This window comes from Heteronotia binoei, chromosome 21, assembly GCF_032191835.1.
Source record: "Heteronotia binoei isolate CCM8104 ecotype False Entrance Well chromosome 21, APGP_CSIRO_Hbin_v1, whole genome shotgun sequence".
NCBI classification, from domain to species: domain Eukaryota; kingdom Metazoa; phylum Chordata; class Lepidosauria; order Squamata; family Gekkonidae; genus Heteronotia; species Heteronotia binoei.
In genome coordinates, this window is record NC_083243.1 from 160,913,429 (window position 1) to 160,930,720 (window position 17,292).

The window sequence follows — 17,292 nt, forward strand, 5'->3', positions numbered from 1 at the left end:
GAATTGTGAGAGGAAGTTGCCTTGTTCTACACCTGTGCAGTCAACCACCAGTCATCTGTTCCTCATGCACAAAACAGGCTGCAGCTGCTTCTGTGCTTCTGGAAGACAGTGCATACATCACATGCTCCTTTTGCTTGTTGCTCCTGCGTTCAGCAGCAGCCACTGTCAGTATTCATCCTCTTTCTCTTCTCCTCAAAGGCTGTAACACAGTTTGGATTTTCTTTCCCAGTCTGCAATAAGTATTGAGCTCATCCTTATCTTTCCTTCCCTCCATCCCTACATACCTTCTCCATCCTACAAGCTGGTTTGCTTTAGGATTGAGTGAATCAGGGCTTTTTTTGTAGAAAAAGTTCAGCAGGAACTCATTTGTATATTAGGTCACACCCACTGATGGCAAGCCAGCCAGAACTGCATTCCTGCTCAAAAAAAGCCCTGGAGTGAATATTTCTCAGGTTCTGAATTCTGAGATCACTGAAGAATGAAGAAGTTTGTGGAGTGGCTTTTGCAAACTTGCTTCACTGAAACAGCTTGCAAACACAGCTACCATTTGCTACACAGAAGATCCTATTGTGGTGGCAGCAGGAGCAACAAATCATTTATATCAGGGGTGTCAAACGTGTGGCCCAGGGGCCAGATCAGGCCTCCAGAGGGTTCCTATCAGGTTCGCAAGCAAGTCTGCTTTCTTCTCCCTCTCTTGCTCCCTTCTGTGTCACAGCTTGCTTTGCTAGCTCAATCACACAGGAGTTACAGAGCAGAGCCTCTATTTTCTCCATTGGCTAAGACTCCTCCCTTGGGGAGGAGGGAGAGCTTGCTTTCCCAGTCTCAATTGCACACACACGTACATGTTATGGGAAATTTATTATGTATTATATATGCAGAGATCATATATATTATAGATGCAAAGATCATAGGCTAGTTTATTCATCTTCATGGTTCTGTACACATAGATTCTGCCTTGGAGAATTTAGTTTCTGACACAGAAAATACTGGAGGGGGGGCAGAGAGAGAGAGAGAGAGTTGATAAATGTTTGGTTTAGTTGATAATTTTTTATCAAGTATGTCCAGTATTTTTGTTGAAGCCATCTGGCAACCCAGTGGCTAATCAAAAGCCCTATTTGACAAGAGCTCCATCCTTAAAATACTTGGTGGGTACAGGAAAGGTGTTGGCAGATCCCATGGAACCCATGCGCACCACATTAGGGATCCCCGCTTTGGATGACTATGGCATGATTTATTACTCCAGCTTCCACATTCATTTTTATTCAGTTGGATTTTAGACCTTTACCTTCAGAAATCATTTTTTTTTTTGCAGGCATGGAAACATCTTGTGAAAAAAACAACAACTTTGGTGCGCTAGGCTAAAATGACCACAAAAGAACATAGTGCTGAGCACATTTATGAAAGGTGACTATTTTGATGATAATTTCATTTTTTACTGCTTACCATGAGATTTAGTGCCAGCTTGGTTTTCTGAAAGCAGTCAATATATTCAGCTTCACTTGGGGGTTTTGCCCTCAAAGTCAGAACTCCCTCTAGAAAAGCAAAAATATTGGGAATAAAGAAACTAAGAAGGGTCCATTAACAGGGGTTATTTGTCTCACTAAAGGTTTGGAGCAATAATAGAAGCACCAAGAAGACAGGTTGTTTTGTATATTTTAGAGTAAATAACAAGGTGAAGTATATTGCTATGAGTGGATGAGAGATGTTTTGCTAGCCCCTGTATTCTTGGGGGATGATCTACGTTTATGGGGATCAGAACTCTCCCTCACACAAATGGCCATATTTATAGGATGCAAGCTAGGACAGAAGTAAGAGGATACAACACCTGTTTCTTACCCCAAGTACCAAGGATCACCAGAAAAACACACCTTACTGGCTACCCTTACATGAATGACTGATATTAATTCCTCTGGGGAAAGATAAAATACTACACTAGGAGATAATATTGCAGTGGAGGGAAGATCTAACCACCTTCTGTGGCCCACTGATGGAAACATAACCACTACTTGGGAGACAATGGCTGTCCTTTTCCTGGAAGCCATACTCAGCATAGAGGAATGGGGCACAGCCAACTTTGGAAAAACTGGCCTGGAAGCAATGATCTTAAGGCCAGAGCCAAGGGTGAGAGACAACAAAGAAGAAGCAGGCTTGGAGACTGAGAGGGACTGGATCTTTTTTATTTGCAGACTTTGAGCTGGTCTATACTAAAGCTGGCATTATGTACTAGTAAGAGAGTTGTGTTTTGGAACACATGCACTCAGATGGTATGAGGGGGCTGATAAATAGGACTGTCAGCTCCTGTTTGGGAAACACCTGGAGATTTGGGGAAGAGTGGGGTTTGGGGAGAGGAAGAGCTTCAATGGGATACAATGCCATAGAGTCCACCTTCCAAAGTGGCCATTTTATCAAGATGAACTATCTCTGCTGCTTGGAGATCAGTTATAATAGTGGGAGATCTCTAGGCATCACCTGGATGTTGGCACCTCTACTGATAAATGAATGAACTTCTGAGAAGCATCCATCCAACAGCCAGGTTGCCAATCTGTCATGTGCATGAAAATGTATATGAAACAAACATGGAGTCCTCTTGATTCTTCTGTGTGAATCACATCATTAAAACTTGCAGGGCTTCCAGAGGCTGCAGGTTTGGCTCACAGGCTGCCAGTTCATCATCCTCATTTTAGCTTTAGCAGGACTTTCAAACACCAAAAGGCATATTTATGCTGACCTCTTTTGAACACAGCTGCAGCCCTACACACAATGAAGCCCCAATGAACAATGGTGGGTCATACTTCTCTGTGAACATGCATAGGTACGTAGACTGAATGAAGAGTTTTTATTCAAAACACCTTCCTAAAGTCACTAGCCCAGCCTCTACATTTTACCTGCTGGCCCTTTCTTTTTGTTCTTCTTTCCTTTCTTCCTTTGGTTCAACTGTTTGTATGCCTCTGATGCTTTCTGAAGTTTGGCAACAAACAGCTCAATGTCATCTAAGGTACAGTTCAGGGTTTGCTGCATGGAGACAAATTTTAAGAAATGAATTGAAGCCAGATTCAATACCTGTCGTTTTTCACTCCTACTTAGAAAATGTCCCCCCCCCCCCGTTTCTACTTCTAGCTATCTTCTCATCTTTTTACATAACTTTTAAAGAAAAATATTATAATTTGAAATTGTAACACATTCACAACAAAAGAACAAACGATAGGCAGGTGCTATTATCACCAACCGTTTCTCTTTCAATCTTCTGTGCTAAAACAGCACGTGACTCTTCATGGTCCTGAGAGCCAGAACTTCGTCGTTCATATTCTGCCAAACCACAAAACACAAAATATTAGCTACCAGTGAAAACATAGTGAAACAGCAGTAAATTCAAAACACTTAGTAAAAAGAGAGGCCAAACTAGGCTGCATGGATATAATATACTGTAGTGTAAGGCTATGACAGAGTGTCAAGGGAAGCAGAGAGAACTACTTGGAAAAGAATGAAGCAACTATCAAAGACGGACGAGGCATCATATACTGTTGCTGCATAAGGTGTTATTTTGTTGACTCGGTCACTAAGGAGCAACCATCTGTCACATAATTAATTTTGTATGATTTGGCATAGCTCTATCTATTCTACTGGAATTGGATTCAGTTTTACAGAAGAAGCTGCAATGTTTCACTGCCAAGTTTCCTTCTGCTGTTGTGTAACTGTGGGCGTTTTCGCACTGACCTTAATCAGCAGCGACGCCCCTCTTCACCGCGCAGGATCAGCGCAGATTTCGCACTAATTGCCGCGGAGCACCCGGAAGAGCCGGAAAGTCCCGCGGCTTTTGCGACGCAAATGGAAACTGGTTTTTGGCGGTTTCCGTTTGCGCCGCAAAAGCCGCGGGACTTTCCGGCTCTTCCGGGTGCTCCGCGGCAATTAGTGCGAAATCCGCACCGATCCTGCGCGGTGAAGAGGGGCGTCGCTGCTGATTAAGGTCAGTGCGAAAACAGCCCGTGTGTTTGTGGACACAACTCTAGCAGTTCCTTACATGTACTTTTCTTCTGTCACATTTACCAGAGGCTGACTGGCTTGAATAGCAGCCTTGGCAACTTTTGAAACCACAAAAAGACCACACATACAATGCCACATCTGCTGCATTGCATTTGCTTTTGATGTTCATGTAAAGAGCTCATCCTCCCTACTCTTAATGTGATGGAAAGTGTGGGCTGTGAGCAATGGGCCTGATTGTGTTGCCTGTGAAATAATGACTAAGTTCCCTCTTTAAAAAAAACAACAACCCTAGAACTGCCCTTGTGACTTCAATAGCATCCTGACATGAAATTAATCTCCTAACCCTGTCTGTATCCAGGATCCCAATGATCTCCCCTTGCCATCTAGGCCATTTAACCACAAAGCAATGTGGAAGAATGGCAAAAGCCAAATCAGATTGTATTATACATGCTCTAGTCCTTCCAGCAAGGTATAAAGACTTAATGAAGAAAGGATCACGATAAATAGAATTAAAAGAAGAAGATGAGGGACAAAAATCAATAAGGATCTGCTTAATGGTTCTGGGCTGCCAAGAGTTTCTGCATAATTGCTGTTAATAATATACAGGCTTATACAGATCTCAGAGGAACACTGTAGGAACTTGTAAAGTCCATTTTGTTTTTTGGAGGTGTGTGAGTAAAGAATGTGAACAAGTTCTCCATGCTGTACATAAAAGAGAGATATAACCTATCAAAATTCAATAGTCTGATAAATCAGTGCTATGATAGATGTCTTCCCTCTTTGTACTATCAAGTTTGGAAAGCAAACAAGCTTTCAAAAACATGAAACAAAAGAGCCAGAATGTAGAAAATGGAGGGACTGACATTGAACCACAATGTCTCCCTGCATGTCATGTCATCTCTACCTCAGGGAATTAAGTTACAAGTTGAGGCAAGTATTGTCTGCTTTGGTAAGGAAACTAATTCTCCAAGCCCTTCCTCCTCATACAGATACTATTCAATTGCATATCCAAGGCTTCATGTTATTAGATTTTAGGAAGAAGATGTTTCTCCCTGCCTTATTATATATAAGCATGGTGTGAAAACATAAATATGCAGTAAATCCTGAAATTAGGAATATTGGTCATGCTAGTAAACCTACGTTACAATTAATTATTGTGCACTCAATATAACATGTTCTTCAAAGCGTAGAACACTGGGCTAAAATGGTCATCTGAACATTTGTGATGCTGTAGTACTACAAGGATATACATAAAATAAAGGCAGAACAAAACTTTTTGTGTAGTTTTGTGATCATTTCACCCAAGATTATTTTGCCCTTTAAACTGTAGTCTGTACAAAAATAAAATTCTTAGGGAAAACAATAACTACACAGAATGTCTTTTGTTGTTCAGTCGTAAAGTCGAGTCCTACTCTTTGCGACTCCATGGATAAAGTAATGCCAGGCACTCCTGTCTTCCACCATTCTCCGAAGTCTGCTCAAATTCGTGTTAGTTACATCAGTAACGCTGTCCAGCCATCTCATCTTTTAATGTCCCCTTCTTCTTTTGCCTTCTGTCTTTCCCAGACCTTCCAGGGAACAGTCAGGTTGATTTCCCTTAGGACTGACTGATTTGATCTTCTTGCTGTCCAAGGGACTCTCAAGATTCTTCTCCAGCACCACAGCTCAAAATGATCTATTCTTCTGCACTCAGCCTTCCTTATGGTCCAACTCTCACAGCCATACAATACTACTGGGAATACCATCGCTTTGACCAGGGTTTCCCAAACTTTTCTTTCCCGTGGCCCGGTTATTCTTACACTTCTCCTTCGTGGCCCACTAAAATTCAGAGGTGGAGCCAGGAGACTTTGGGGGTGAGCTGGGATACAGGAATTATGTCATTTCCTGTGGTGTCGCTTCCAGGTCAAGGGCCAAGTGATGTCACTTCCGGGGCACTCCCCCAAACCTGCCTCTTCTTTTGAAGTAACTTCATTTTCAGAAAAATCTCTCTGAAACTCATGCTGAGCCAAAATAGGCGTGGAAAGTGGCAGTCCTCTCTTTCCACCCCCACACCTGCACATACCTAATGCCCATATTCAATTGCCTGCACCACCTACACACCTCTTCCTCAACAGCACTGGCCAGTGTATGCAGTTGGGAGTGCTGTTGCCAGTGCCATCAAGAATGCTAGCACTGTGTATCACTCACACTGGGCCCTGGCAGCTGCTCTACCTCAAAATATGCTGACACATTTAGTAGGCCTTTCCTTCAGCTGCTACTACTATAACCCTGCCTCAAATTACAACCAAACATGCTTGGTTTCAAGAAAATCTTTTGATAGCTATTTTTCATACTTTTGCTTGGTTGAAACACTGAGAAACTGCTGTCAAAGGTAGCAGAGAATTGTACTGAAAGCCACAGCTTATTGTTGGAACTCTCTGTTTGGGGCAGTGATGCTCTGTATTCTTGGTGCTTGAGGGGGTACAGTGGGAGGGCTTCTAGTGTCCTGGCCCCACTGGTGGACCTCCTGATGACTCTTGGGGTTTTTTGGCCATTGTGTGACACAGAGTGTTATAAGAACATAAGAGAAGCCATGTTGGATCAGGCCAATGGCCCATCCAGTCCAACACTGTGTCACACAGTGGCCAATATATGTGTGTGTGTATATATACGCACATGCCCCCCCCCTCATATATATATATACACACACATATATATACTGTGGCTAATAGCCACTGATGGACCTCTGCTCCATATTTTTATCCAATCCCCTTTTAAAGCTGGCTATGCTTATAGCCGCCACCACCTCCTGTGGCAGTGAATTCCACATGTTAATCACCCTTTGGGTGAAGAAGTACTTCCTTCTATCTGTTTTAACCTGATTGCTCAGCAATTTCATTGAATGCCCATGAGTTTTTGTATTGTGAGAAAGGGAGAAAAGTACTTCTTTCTCTACTTTCTCCATCCCATGCATAGTCTTGTAAACCTCTGTCATGTCACCCCGCAGTCGACGTTTCTCCAAGCAAAAGAGCCCCAAGCGTTTTAACCTTTCTTCATAGGGAAAGTGTTCCAAACCTTTAATCAGTCCCTTTTCTGGACTTTTTCCAATGCTATAATATCCTTTTTGAGGTGAAGTGACTAGAATTGTACACAGTATTCCAAATGAGACCGCACCATCGATTTATACAGGGGCATTATGATACTGGCTGTTTGTTTTCAATTCCCTTCCTAATAATTCCCAGCACGGTGTTGGCCTATTTATTGCAATCGCACCGTGTCTTGACATTTTCAGTGAGTTATCTACCACGACCCCAAGATCTCTCTCTTGGTCAGTCTCTGCCAGTTCACACCCCATCAACTTGTATTTGTAGCTGGGATTCTTGGCCCCAATGTGCATTACTTTGCACTTGGCCACATTGAACCTCATCTGCCACGTTGATGCCCACACACCCAGCCTCAACAGATCCCTTTGGAGTGCCTCACAATCCTATCTGGTTCTCACCACCCTGAACAATTTAGTGTCATCTGAAAACTTGGCCACTTCACTGCTTACTCCCAACTCCAAATCATTTATGAACAAGTTAAAGACCATGGGACCCAGTACTGAGCCCTGCAGCACCCCACTGCTTACCGTCCTCCATTGCAAAGACTGCCCATTTATACTCAATCTCTGCTTCCTATTAATTAGCCAGTTTTTGATCCACAAGAGGACCTGTCCTTTTACTCCATGACTCTCGAGTTTACTAAGGAACCTTTGATGAGGAACTTTATCAAAAGCTTTCTGGAAATCAAGGTAAACAACATCTATTGAGTCCCCTTTGTCCACATGTTTGTTCACCCCCTCAAAGAAATGTAACAGGTTAGTGAGGCAAGATCTTCCCTTACAGAACCCATGCTGAGTCTTCCTCAATAACTTGTGTTCATCTATGTGCCTACTCATTCCGTCCTTGATAATGGTTTCTACCAACTTTCCCAGTATTGAAGTCAGACTGACTGGCCTGTAATTTCCCAGATCTCCTCTGGAACCCTTTTTAAAGATGGGGTGACATTTGCTACCTTCTAGTCCTCAGGAACAGAGGCAGATTTCAATGAAAGATTACATATTTTTGTCAGGAGATCCACAAGTTCACCTTTGAGTTCTTTCAGAACTCTTGGATGTATGCCATCCGGACCTGGTGACTTATTCGTTTTTAATTTGTCATTTGAACAGTGTTGAACTGGATGCCACAGTATTTTACCAACATGGCTGATTCAACATGGCTTCTCTTTTGTTCTTAGGTATAAAGAATAAAGTAAGATAAAGTTTAAAGGCTGAAATTCCTGGGAGGTTACAAATGATGTGATAACAAAATACAATCTAGTGATCATGCATATGGTGAGAATAAACAACATGAGATGTCAATAAAGAGCAAAGAAGAGATAACAAAGAATGTGCCAACTTATAAAATGGAAGATTATAGTCAGGTGACTAGAAGCAGAAATGTTGATCAAGTGATATGGTGGAAGACCAAGCAGACCAGAAGGTTAAAGCAGAAGTGGAGCTAAAAGGGATCAGGGGCCAAGTGAAGCTCGTTGAATCCAGTGGGAAGGGGGGTTCTAAGCTATACGAAGATCTTGAAACACCACCTAAGCTATACGAAGATCTTGAAACACCACATAAGTTTCATGGACAATTAAGCAAATTGGAGGATTCTACCTGATTTACCTGATGCAGTTGGTGCACCAATTACCTCCTGTATCTCCTCTCCAGCTGGATACCCAGTGTCTATTTCTTTTGGACTTTCTGCTCTATATGGAGCAATCTTGTTAATTACAGGATTTTCTTCAAACTGACTCTCTTATAATTACAAGATTACATATTTTTGTCAGGGGATCCACAAGTTCAACTTTGAGATTTTTTCAGAACTCTTGGATGTATGCCATCCGGACCTGGTGACTTATCAGTTTTTAATTCGTCAATCAGTTGTAGGACCTCTTCTCGTTACCTCAATTTGACTCAGGTCTTTCAACACCCCTTCAAAAATTAGTGGTTCTGGAGCGGGCAAACACTTCTCATCTTCCACAGTGAAGACTGAGGCAAAAATGCATTCAGCTTCTCAGCCATTTCCCTATCCTCCTTCAGTAATCCTTTTACACCATGGTCATCCAAGGGCCCCACTGCCTCCCTGGCTGGTTTCCTGCTTCTAATATATTTAAAGAAATTTTTATTGTTGGTCTTTATGTTTTTTGCAATATGCTCCTCATAGTCCCTTTTTGCCTGCCTGATCACAGTCTTGCATTTGATTTGCCACAGCCTGTGTTCCCTTTTATTAATCTCACTTGGACTAGCTCTCCACCGCTTAAAGGAGTCCTTCTTACCTTTTACAGCTTCCATTACTTTGTTTGTTAACCATGCAGGCCTTTTCTTATACCTGTTTGTGCCTTTCCTAACTTGTGGTATATATTTTATCTGAGCTTCTAGGATTGTGGTTTTAAATAGCCTCCAAGCTTCCCCAAGGGTTTTGACTGTATTTACCTTTCCTTTCAGTTTCCTCTTCACATGCCTCCTCATCTCAGAGAATTTACCCCTTTTAAAGTTAAACATGGTTGTGCTGGTCTTTCGGGGCAACTCCCTACTTATGCAAATGGTGAAATCAATAACGTTATGGTCACTGCTCCCAAGCGGTGTGATCACTTTTACATCTCTCACCAAGTCTTGGGCATCACTTAGGACCAAATCCAGGATCGCTCCACCACTGTAACCATCTGCTCCATAGCACAGTCATTGAGAGCATCTAGAAACTCAATCTCTTTCTTTCGACCTGAACACATATTGACCCAATCAATCTGTGGGTAGTTAAAATCACCTATTACGACACAGGTTTTACGTTTAGCCGCTGTCTTTAATCCTTCCATCATATTATAATCATCCTCTATCTTTTGATTTGGTGGGCAATAACAAACTTCGATAGTTAAATTTCCTTTTGGGCCCTCTATTTTGACCCAAAGCATTTCTAGAAGGGAATCTAATTCTCTGACCTCAGTCTTACTGGACCGTATGCCCTCTCTGACATACAGAGCCACCCCACCTCCAACCCTTCCCTCCCTATCCTTCCAATATAGCTTATATCCAGGAATCACCATGTCCCACTGATTCTCCTCATTCCACCAAGTTTCTGAAATTTTCACAATGTCTATGTTTTCCCTCAACACTAAACATTCCAACTCACCAATTTTACTTCAAACACTTCTAGCATTTGTATACAAACATCTATAATTTCCCAGGCAAGTTAGGCTGGCAAGCTTTCTCCTGCTGCCTTGAGACTTTGGCAGACACTCCATACTGTTTGTCACCATCTCAGTGGATAACTCTGATCCATTACCCGATAGAAAAGTAACAGCTAACCCTTCATCTCTTTGAGATGAGTCCTCCCGAACCAGAGACATTTCATCTCCTGTCGGCTTTTCCCCAAGATTTAGTTTAAAAACTGCTCTGCCATCTTTTTGATTTTAAGCGCCAGCAGCTTGGTTCCATCTGGGAACAAGTGGAGACCATCTCTTTTGTACAGCTCCCGTTTGTTCCAGAAAGTATCCCAGTGCCTAACAAACTTAAACCCTTCCTCCCTATACCATCGTCTCATCCACACATTGAGACTTCTAATTTGTGCCTGTCTCTCCAGCCCTGCACATGGAACAGGTAGCACTTCTGAGAAGGCTACCTTGGAGGTCCTGGCCTTAAGTCCCCTGCCTAGCAGCCTAAATTTTTCCTCCAGGACCTCACGACTGCATTTTCCCACATCGTTGGTGCCAACATGCACCACGACCATTGGCTCCTCCCCAGCACTGTCTATCAGCCTATCTACAACATGTGTAATGTCTGCTACCTTTGCACCAGGCAGGCAAGTCACCGTACATGGTTTTGCCACCCAGCTGTCTACTTGCCTAAGGATCGAATCACCACCTACCAAGACCCCCCCCTCTCCCTGCCCAGGGATGGTTCCTTGGTGCGAAATGATACCCGCTCACCAACGGAAAAAGAGGTCCCTTCTGAGGGCACATTCCCTTTATCCTCAGCATGGTGCCCTGTTCCCTCTCGACCCTCATGCTCCCTGGCAGCAACGGGGCAGCCACGTTCAGAGTGGGGCTCATCTAATACATCCCCGAGAGTCTTCTCCGAGTGCCTAACATTGTCTCTGCTTCTCCAGGTCAGTCACCTTGGCCTCAAGGGTACGAACTTGTTCCCTGAGTACCAGGAGCTCCTTGCATCAAGCACACACCCAATACTTCTGTCCTGTGGGCAGATAGTCATACATGTGACACTCAGTGAAAAACACTGGAAAGCCCCCACCCCCCTACTGGCATTCTACCTTCATGTTAGCTTTTTAAAAATATACAGTCCCCTTTTAAATCCTGTTTGTTTATGTGGCTCTCCTTCTGGAGGGTCTAATTACCTTATTGGGAACACAAGGAAAATAGGGATCTGGGTTCCTGGTCCTTACACAGCCCCCAGGCCAAGGGCCACAGGCCAAGAGCCCTTTAGCTCTAGCCCTTCGGCTTGCGCCTCTGGCAAGGCACAGCTTAATAATGCAGAGGGTGGGGCCTCAGTCTGCCCCAGGAACACAGCCACTCCTAATCAATCAGCAACAATCACCTTCAGTCCACTCAAACCAAACAAACAGCAGTTCCCCAGCAACCACAAACTCAGAATTTCCAGCAATCACACAGTCACACAAACTCAGAAATTCTCAGCAACTCCCCCAGCTGTTAAGAAAGCCAAACCTCACCCTTATAGCACTTCTTATCTGCTCTCTCTCAGAGCTCTCTGAAATGTGCTCAGCCTCTGGCAAGGCGCAGCTTAATGAAGTTCAAGGTGTGATGTGACACATAGCTATAAGTGACATAAGCAAGGCTTTTTCCCCCCCTCTGCAGGAGCCCACAGGAGAGGAGCTCTGTCTGGGCTGGCCAGGGCTCCAGCTGGCCCAACCCACCATGTGGCAGCTACATGTTCCCAGGCCAGGTGGTGTGGCCTAATATGCAAATGAGCTCCTGCTGGGCTTTTTCTACAAAAAAAAGAACTGGACGTAAGAGATTGGCTAATATTATAAGCTATTAAAAAAAACCTGTAAACATCAGCTGAACTGATTTCTTGCATATTGTAGTAAATTGTTGCTTTAAAACATCATCAAATATCCATCTTCTACCGCAGCACTACATTTTTCCTTTACACAAAACGAAATTCTAAAGTAATGTAATGTTTCTTGGGACCACAGACCAGCTCAGTAGAGTGCACTTGACAATTTAGACCTGTTAATGCTTCTGTGCCTTTAACTGCTGTCTGATGGCACAATAGCTCCCCCTCTCATTATATCCCCACCATGGTGCAACATTAGGCTCTTGACTTGTGGTGGAGGGAATTTAAGTGTATATTTCCAATGAAGAAGAAGAAGAGATTGGATTTATGCCCTGCCCTTCACTACCCAAAGGAGTCTCAGAGCGGCTTACAATCTCCTTTCCCTTCCCCTCCCCACAACAGACACCCTGTGAGGTAGGTGGAGCTGAGAGAGCTCTGACAGAAACTGTTCTTGAGAGGAACAGCTCTGCGAGAACTTGTGACTGATTCAAGGTCACATCAGCAGGTGCATGTAGAGGAGTGGGGAATCATACCCGGTTCTCCCAGATAAGAGTCTGTGAACTTAACCACTACACCAAACTGTCCCTTCTTAGGTCCCCTTGCTCAACCCATCAGCCAGAGACCTGGATCTCTAGTCCAAATTCCAGGCCTGACGGCACCACAGCATCCAAATGCGGAAAAGTTCATTTTCTGCCTGTATCACCACCTCTGCTCTGGACTGTCTGCTTTTTCTTCTAAGTATGAATTATCCAGGCTGCCATACAGTTTCTGTGCTGAGGGGATCTGCATAAGTCTGCATAAAATAGTGGTAGGTATTTCTTCTTGGTGAAATATCCAAATCCCTAATAGCATTCTGACATTCTTTTAGGGCTGGGATTCTCAGAGAATTATACTGACTTTAACAAGGCAAGGACACAGCTGTGGCTTCTTTTGCCCTTGTATCATGGCCCACTCTCCACCCGCTGGAACAAACAGGAGGAAGAGGATAGGGAACAGGAATACCAGGATAGGAGTGAACTGAAAGAAAATCATGGTTGTATCCTCAGTCAGAAGAAGAAGAAGATATTGGATTTATATCCCGCCCTCCACTCCGAAGAGTCTCAGAGCGGCTCACAATCTCCTTTACCTTCCTCCCCCACAACAAACACCCTGTGAGGTGGGTGGGGCTGGAGAGGGCTCTCACAGCAGCTGCCCTTTCAAGGACAACCTCTGCCAGAGCTATGGCTGACCCAAGGCCATGCCAGCAGGTGCAAGTGGAGGAGTGGGGAATCAAACCCAGTTCTCCCAGATAAGAGTCCACACACTTAACCACTACACCAAACTGGCTCTCCAGATCGGAAGGACTGTTGAAAAGGCAGGATGATCCTTTGGTGTTGTGGTTAGAGAGTACAGCACTGGTGCTATATAGTCAAACATTTGCTGGACATGCATTAAACTGATTAAAGCATTTGTACAATGGGTTTAATAACAAGGTGTACTATGGATGCTCACAGTACTTACACAGAGAATAACTCCAGACATTATTCATATGACTAAAAGGCACAAGAGTCTCTTTTTGATGTTGTCTGCTAATGTTATATGGCAATATCTATCACTGTTTTCTTTTCTTGGATCTTTAACACGTATGTTGTTGTTCAGTCACACAGTTGAGTCCGACTCTTTGCAACCCCATGGACCAAGTCACGCCAGGCCCTCCTGTCTTCCACCATCCCCCGAAGTCCACTCAAATTAATATTAGTTACATCAATAATGCTGTCCAGCCATCTCATCTTTTGCCATCCCCTTCTTCTTTTGCCTTCTGTGTTTCCCAGCACCAGTGAAAAATGAATGATAGAGTATTTATTTTCCCATTCTGCAGCTATGTCTTTCTACCTTGGGAAAACGCAGAGGAAAACAGCCCTTGTTTTCTCATATTATGACAACCCTATGCAGATGTTTGTGTTAATCACTGATCTTCACTGCAGAATCATTGGCTGCCATAAATACCTGTATGATTATGCTGTGGGGGAGGAGCCACTCGGTTCAAGCTGTTCTTAGATGAGCCTTTTGTTTCATACTGGAAAGGAATAGGAGCTGGCCCTTGAGGTGGCGGAAGGATAGACTGTCTCTGTTTTATCTTCTCTTGGTTTACCCTATAGAGAAAGCAACAGCAAAACAAAAAATAATCCAGTCACTATTATTATTCCAATTACCAGAAGATTCTGCCGACTAAATTTGACAAAGAGAAGCAAATCAAAGGTGGTGGCCACTTGGGGGTTGGCTTGCATGGCTTCCTTGTCGCTGGTGTGGCTTCTGATAAAGTGCAATGGGGCTTCCACATGGCGGGTTTCCCTGCCCCAGTCCCCCAGCAGCAGCCACCCCCTCCCCTGAGCCACCAGAGCTTCTGCAATAGTGGGTTTTTTTAATGGTGCTAGAATATTGCTGTCTATATACTATTTCCCAATTATGCCCCCTATCTGCGGATATCTTGATCTATGAATAAGGGTCACATTGACAGAACAGACTTTTCTCCAAACTTGGGGTAACCTCCAGGCTTGCAGAAAAATCCTAAAGCTGCTAAAGGGGGGAGAGTTTCACAAAGAACCCACCCCTAAAAGAGAGAACATGTGACAGCGCAAGCGTCTGGGTTTGGGCCCTCTGCTGCGTGCCTCCCTGCTGGGCCTGCCTGGAGGGAGCTGAGTAACACTCAACTCCAGCTGGGGGGGCTGGGTCTCTCACCCGTTAATGGCAGGGGAGCGGTCGCGGTGACCCCTAGCCCTGGCCAGGTCGCTGGTGGGGTACCCTTGCTGTTTATTAGAATATTGAATAAAGTGGCCCAATTTTATACCAATACTCTGTGTCTGACTCTATTCCGTCCTTGGGGAGCAACTTTTCTCTGACTGCAGGCATACGTGAGGAGGAGAGTGGGAGGGGAAGATGGATGATCACACCTGCCGGGCCACCAGGAGGAAGAAGATGACTGACACCAGCAGCTACTGTTGCGAGCTCTCCCCCTCAGCCAAGTTTCAGGCAGATGGAGAAGAAGAGTCTCCGCTTGCCCCCACCTAGGGGGGTAGGAGGAAGAACAGGCTTGGTGGCTCGCTTCCTCTTGGGTGACATTGATGCAGCCATGGCAGAACCCACTGCAGCTGCACTCCCTCACTGCAAAGCTCAGACAAGTGGACGAAAAGGAGGAACCACTGCTGCCTCCAACCACCCCCTTCCACCTTCCATCAATGAAACACAATATTGTAAACCGCCACCACCATCCTGCAGCTTCTCAGCTGGAAGCAAACAGGGAAGGGGGAGGTCAGAAGCCCAAAGTTTGGTCTGAGTCTGGGTTAAAATGGAGAAAGATGGGAGGATGGCAAAGGGGCAGTTGGGAGGAAAGAGAAACAAGGGGGCATAAATGTCATGAAAGAAAGGGTGGAGGAAGACAGAAGGGGAGTATGCATGACAGGGAAAGGGGTGGAGGGAGACAGAAAGTGGGGGCATGAGTGACGGAATAAGAGGTGGAGGAAATGGAAAGTGGAGAGGCATAAGTGACATGGAAGAAGGGAGACAGTGAGTGACAGAAAAGAAGGCGGGGAGAGAAAGAAAATGGGGCATGAATGACAGGGAAGAAGGGGCTGGAGGGAAGCAGAAAATGAAGGGATGTGAATGAAAAAAAAGGATGAGGGAGAGGGGAGGAAGAAAAGGCAGGGTGAATGGGATACCCTTTCCTCCCAAGTTCCTTGTGCGTTCCCCCTTGTACTGATATAAGATTATACCAATCTGTGTATCAGGTTCTCCAAATTCCTATCTTTAATTTTTAAAAAAGTCTATAGCTCCTTTATTGCATTTCCTCTTATACCGACTCAACCAAAGGAGAAAGAGAATTACTTGTTAAAAATGAAAGCTGAGAAACCAGAGAAACTGATTAGCAGAATGCTGTAACATTGGAATGATATTCAATTGCCAAATAAAACAACAACAACAGTGTGGGGGGTGGGGGTGGATACTGCAGGGACAGGAACAATTAAGTTAGGGGAAACATCCTATGTGGAAGCTCATGGCTACCATGCTGTAGCGGCAATGAAGAAACCACACAAGTTCATCCCCTTGCAGAAAATACCTTTGATTTGCATTTTATTAGGGGTTTTCCGGGATCTGAGAACTGCTAATTGTAGCACACTGAATAGACTAAAAGGAAGCTTGCAGCTAACATGATAAATTTGTCTGATATTGCAGGTACAGGCTCACAGTAGACTCACAATATGGTTTCAAACTCCTGAAGGAAAAAATGGCCTGACCTATCAAGGCACACGGCTAGGTTGGCATTTCACAGTGAGTATAATGTCTGCAACAAGAAAAATTGAATCCTGCAGACTTAGGCTTCCCAATCCCCAGGTCACAGCAGAGGATCCCCCGGTTTTACAGGCTTCCCCCCTCCCCCAGCCAGCTGGCCGGCGGGGATGCCCCGCCCCCACAGCCATCATGCACATCCATGAACGATTCCCATAGGGAATGATGGGGAATTGATCCGCAGGTATTGGGGGCTCTGGGGGGCTGTTTTTTGAGGTAGAGGTGCCACATTTTCAGTATAGCATCTAGTGCCTCTCCCCAAAATACCTTCCAAGTTTCAAAAGGATTGGACCAGGGGGCCCAATTCTATAAGCCCCAAAAGAAGGTGCCCCTATCCTTCATTATTTTCTATGGAAGGAAGGCATTTTAAAAGGTGTGCTGTCCCTTTAAATGTGATGGCCAGAACTCCCTTAGAGTTCAATTATGCTTGTCACATCCTTGCTCCTGACTCTGCCCCTAATGTGTCCTGGCTCCACCCCCAAAGTCCCCAGATATTTCTTGAATTGGGCTTGGCAACCCTATGCAGACTGTATAGATTATGCAGCTTAAGTGAATTTGCATTTTTGTCCCTTTTGCATAAGCAGCAAGGAGGTCCAGAGCAGCACTACTAGAAGTATGTTACAATCTTAAGAAGAGCTACACCCTTCTAAATCCACTGAAGGCAATGGACTTAGAAGGGTGTAGCTCTTCTTATGATGGCATGGTTAGGGTGGCAGAATACTGGAAATTCAGAGCCAAACTAAACAACTAAATAAGATGTAGGAAATTTATGATAAGATCTACGCAAGTATTTGAACTGGAGTAAAGCAGTAGCCACAAGATAATGTGATGTCCATCCCTTTTCCCTCTTCTAAAGCCCCACCCAAGTGCTGTGAGTCTCCCAAGGGAAAAGTACAAGT

At 44.4% G+C, this 17,292-nt stretch overlaps 1 protein-coding gene across 1 annotated transcript in view; it reads right to left on the reverse strand.

The window, feature by feature from the left end:
- The window catches only part of EPS8L2 (EPS8 like 2), a 177,258-nt gene that overhangs the window by 40,205 nt on the left and 119,761 nt on the right, over window positions 1–17,292 (reverse strand). The window contains exons 8-11 of the mRNA XM_060262683.1: window positions 14,057–14,202; window positions 3,227–3,306; window positions 2,886–3,012; window positions 1,444–1,532 (exon numbers count right to left, since the gene is read on the reverse strand). Coding sequence (XP_060118666.1) covers window positions 1,444–1,532; window positions 2,886–3,012; window positions 3,227–3,306; window positions 14,057–14,202 — 442 coding nt within the window. The remainder of the gene's footprint in view (window positions 1–1,443; window positions 1,533–2,885; window positions 3,013–3,226; window positions 3,307–14,056; window positions 14,203–17,292) is intronic.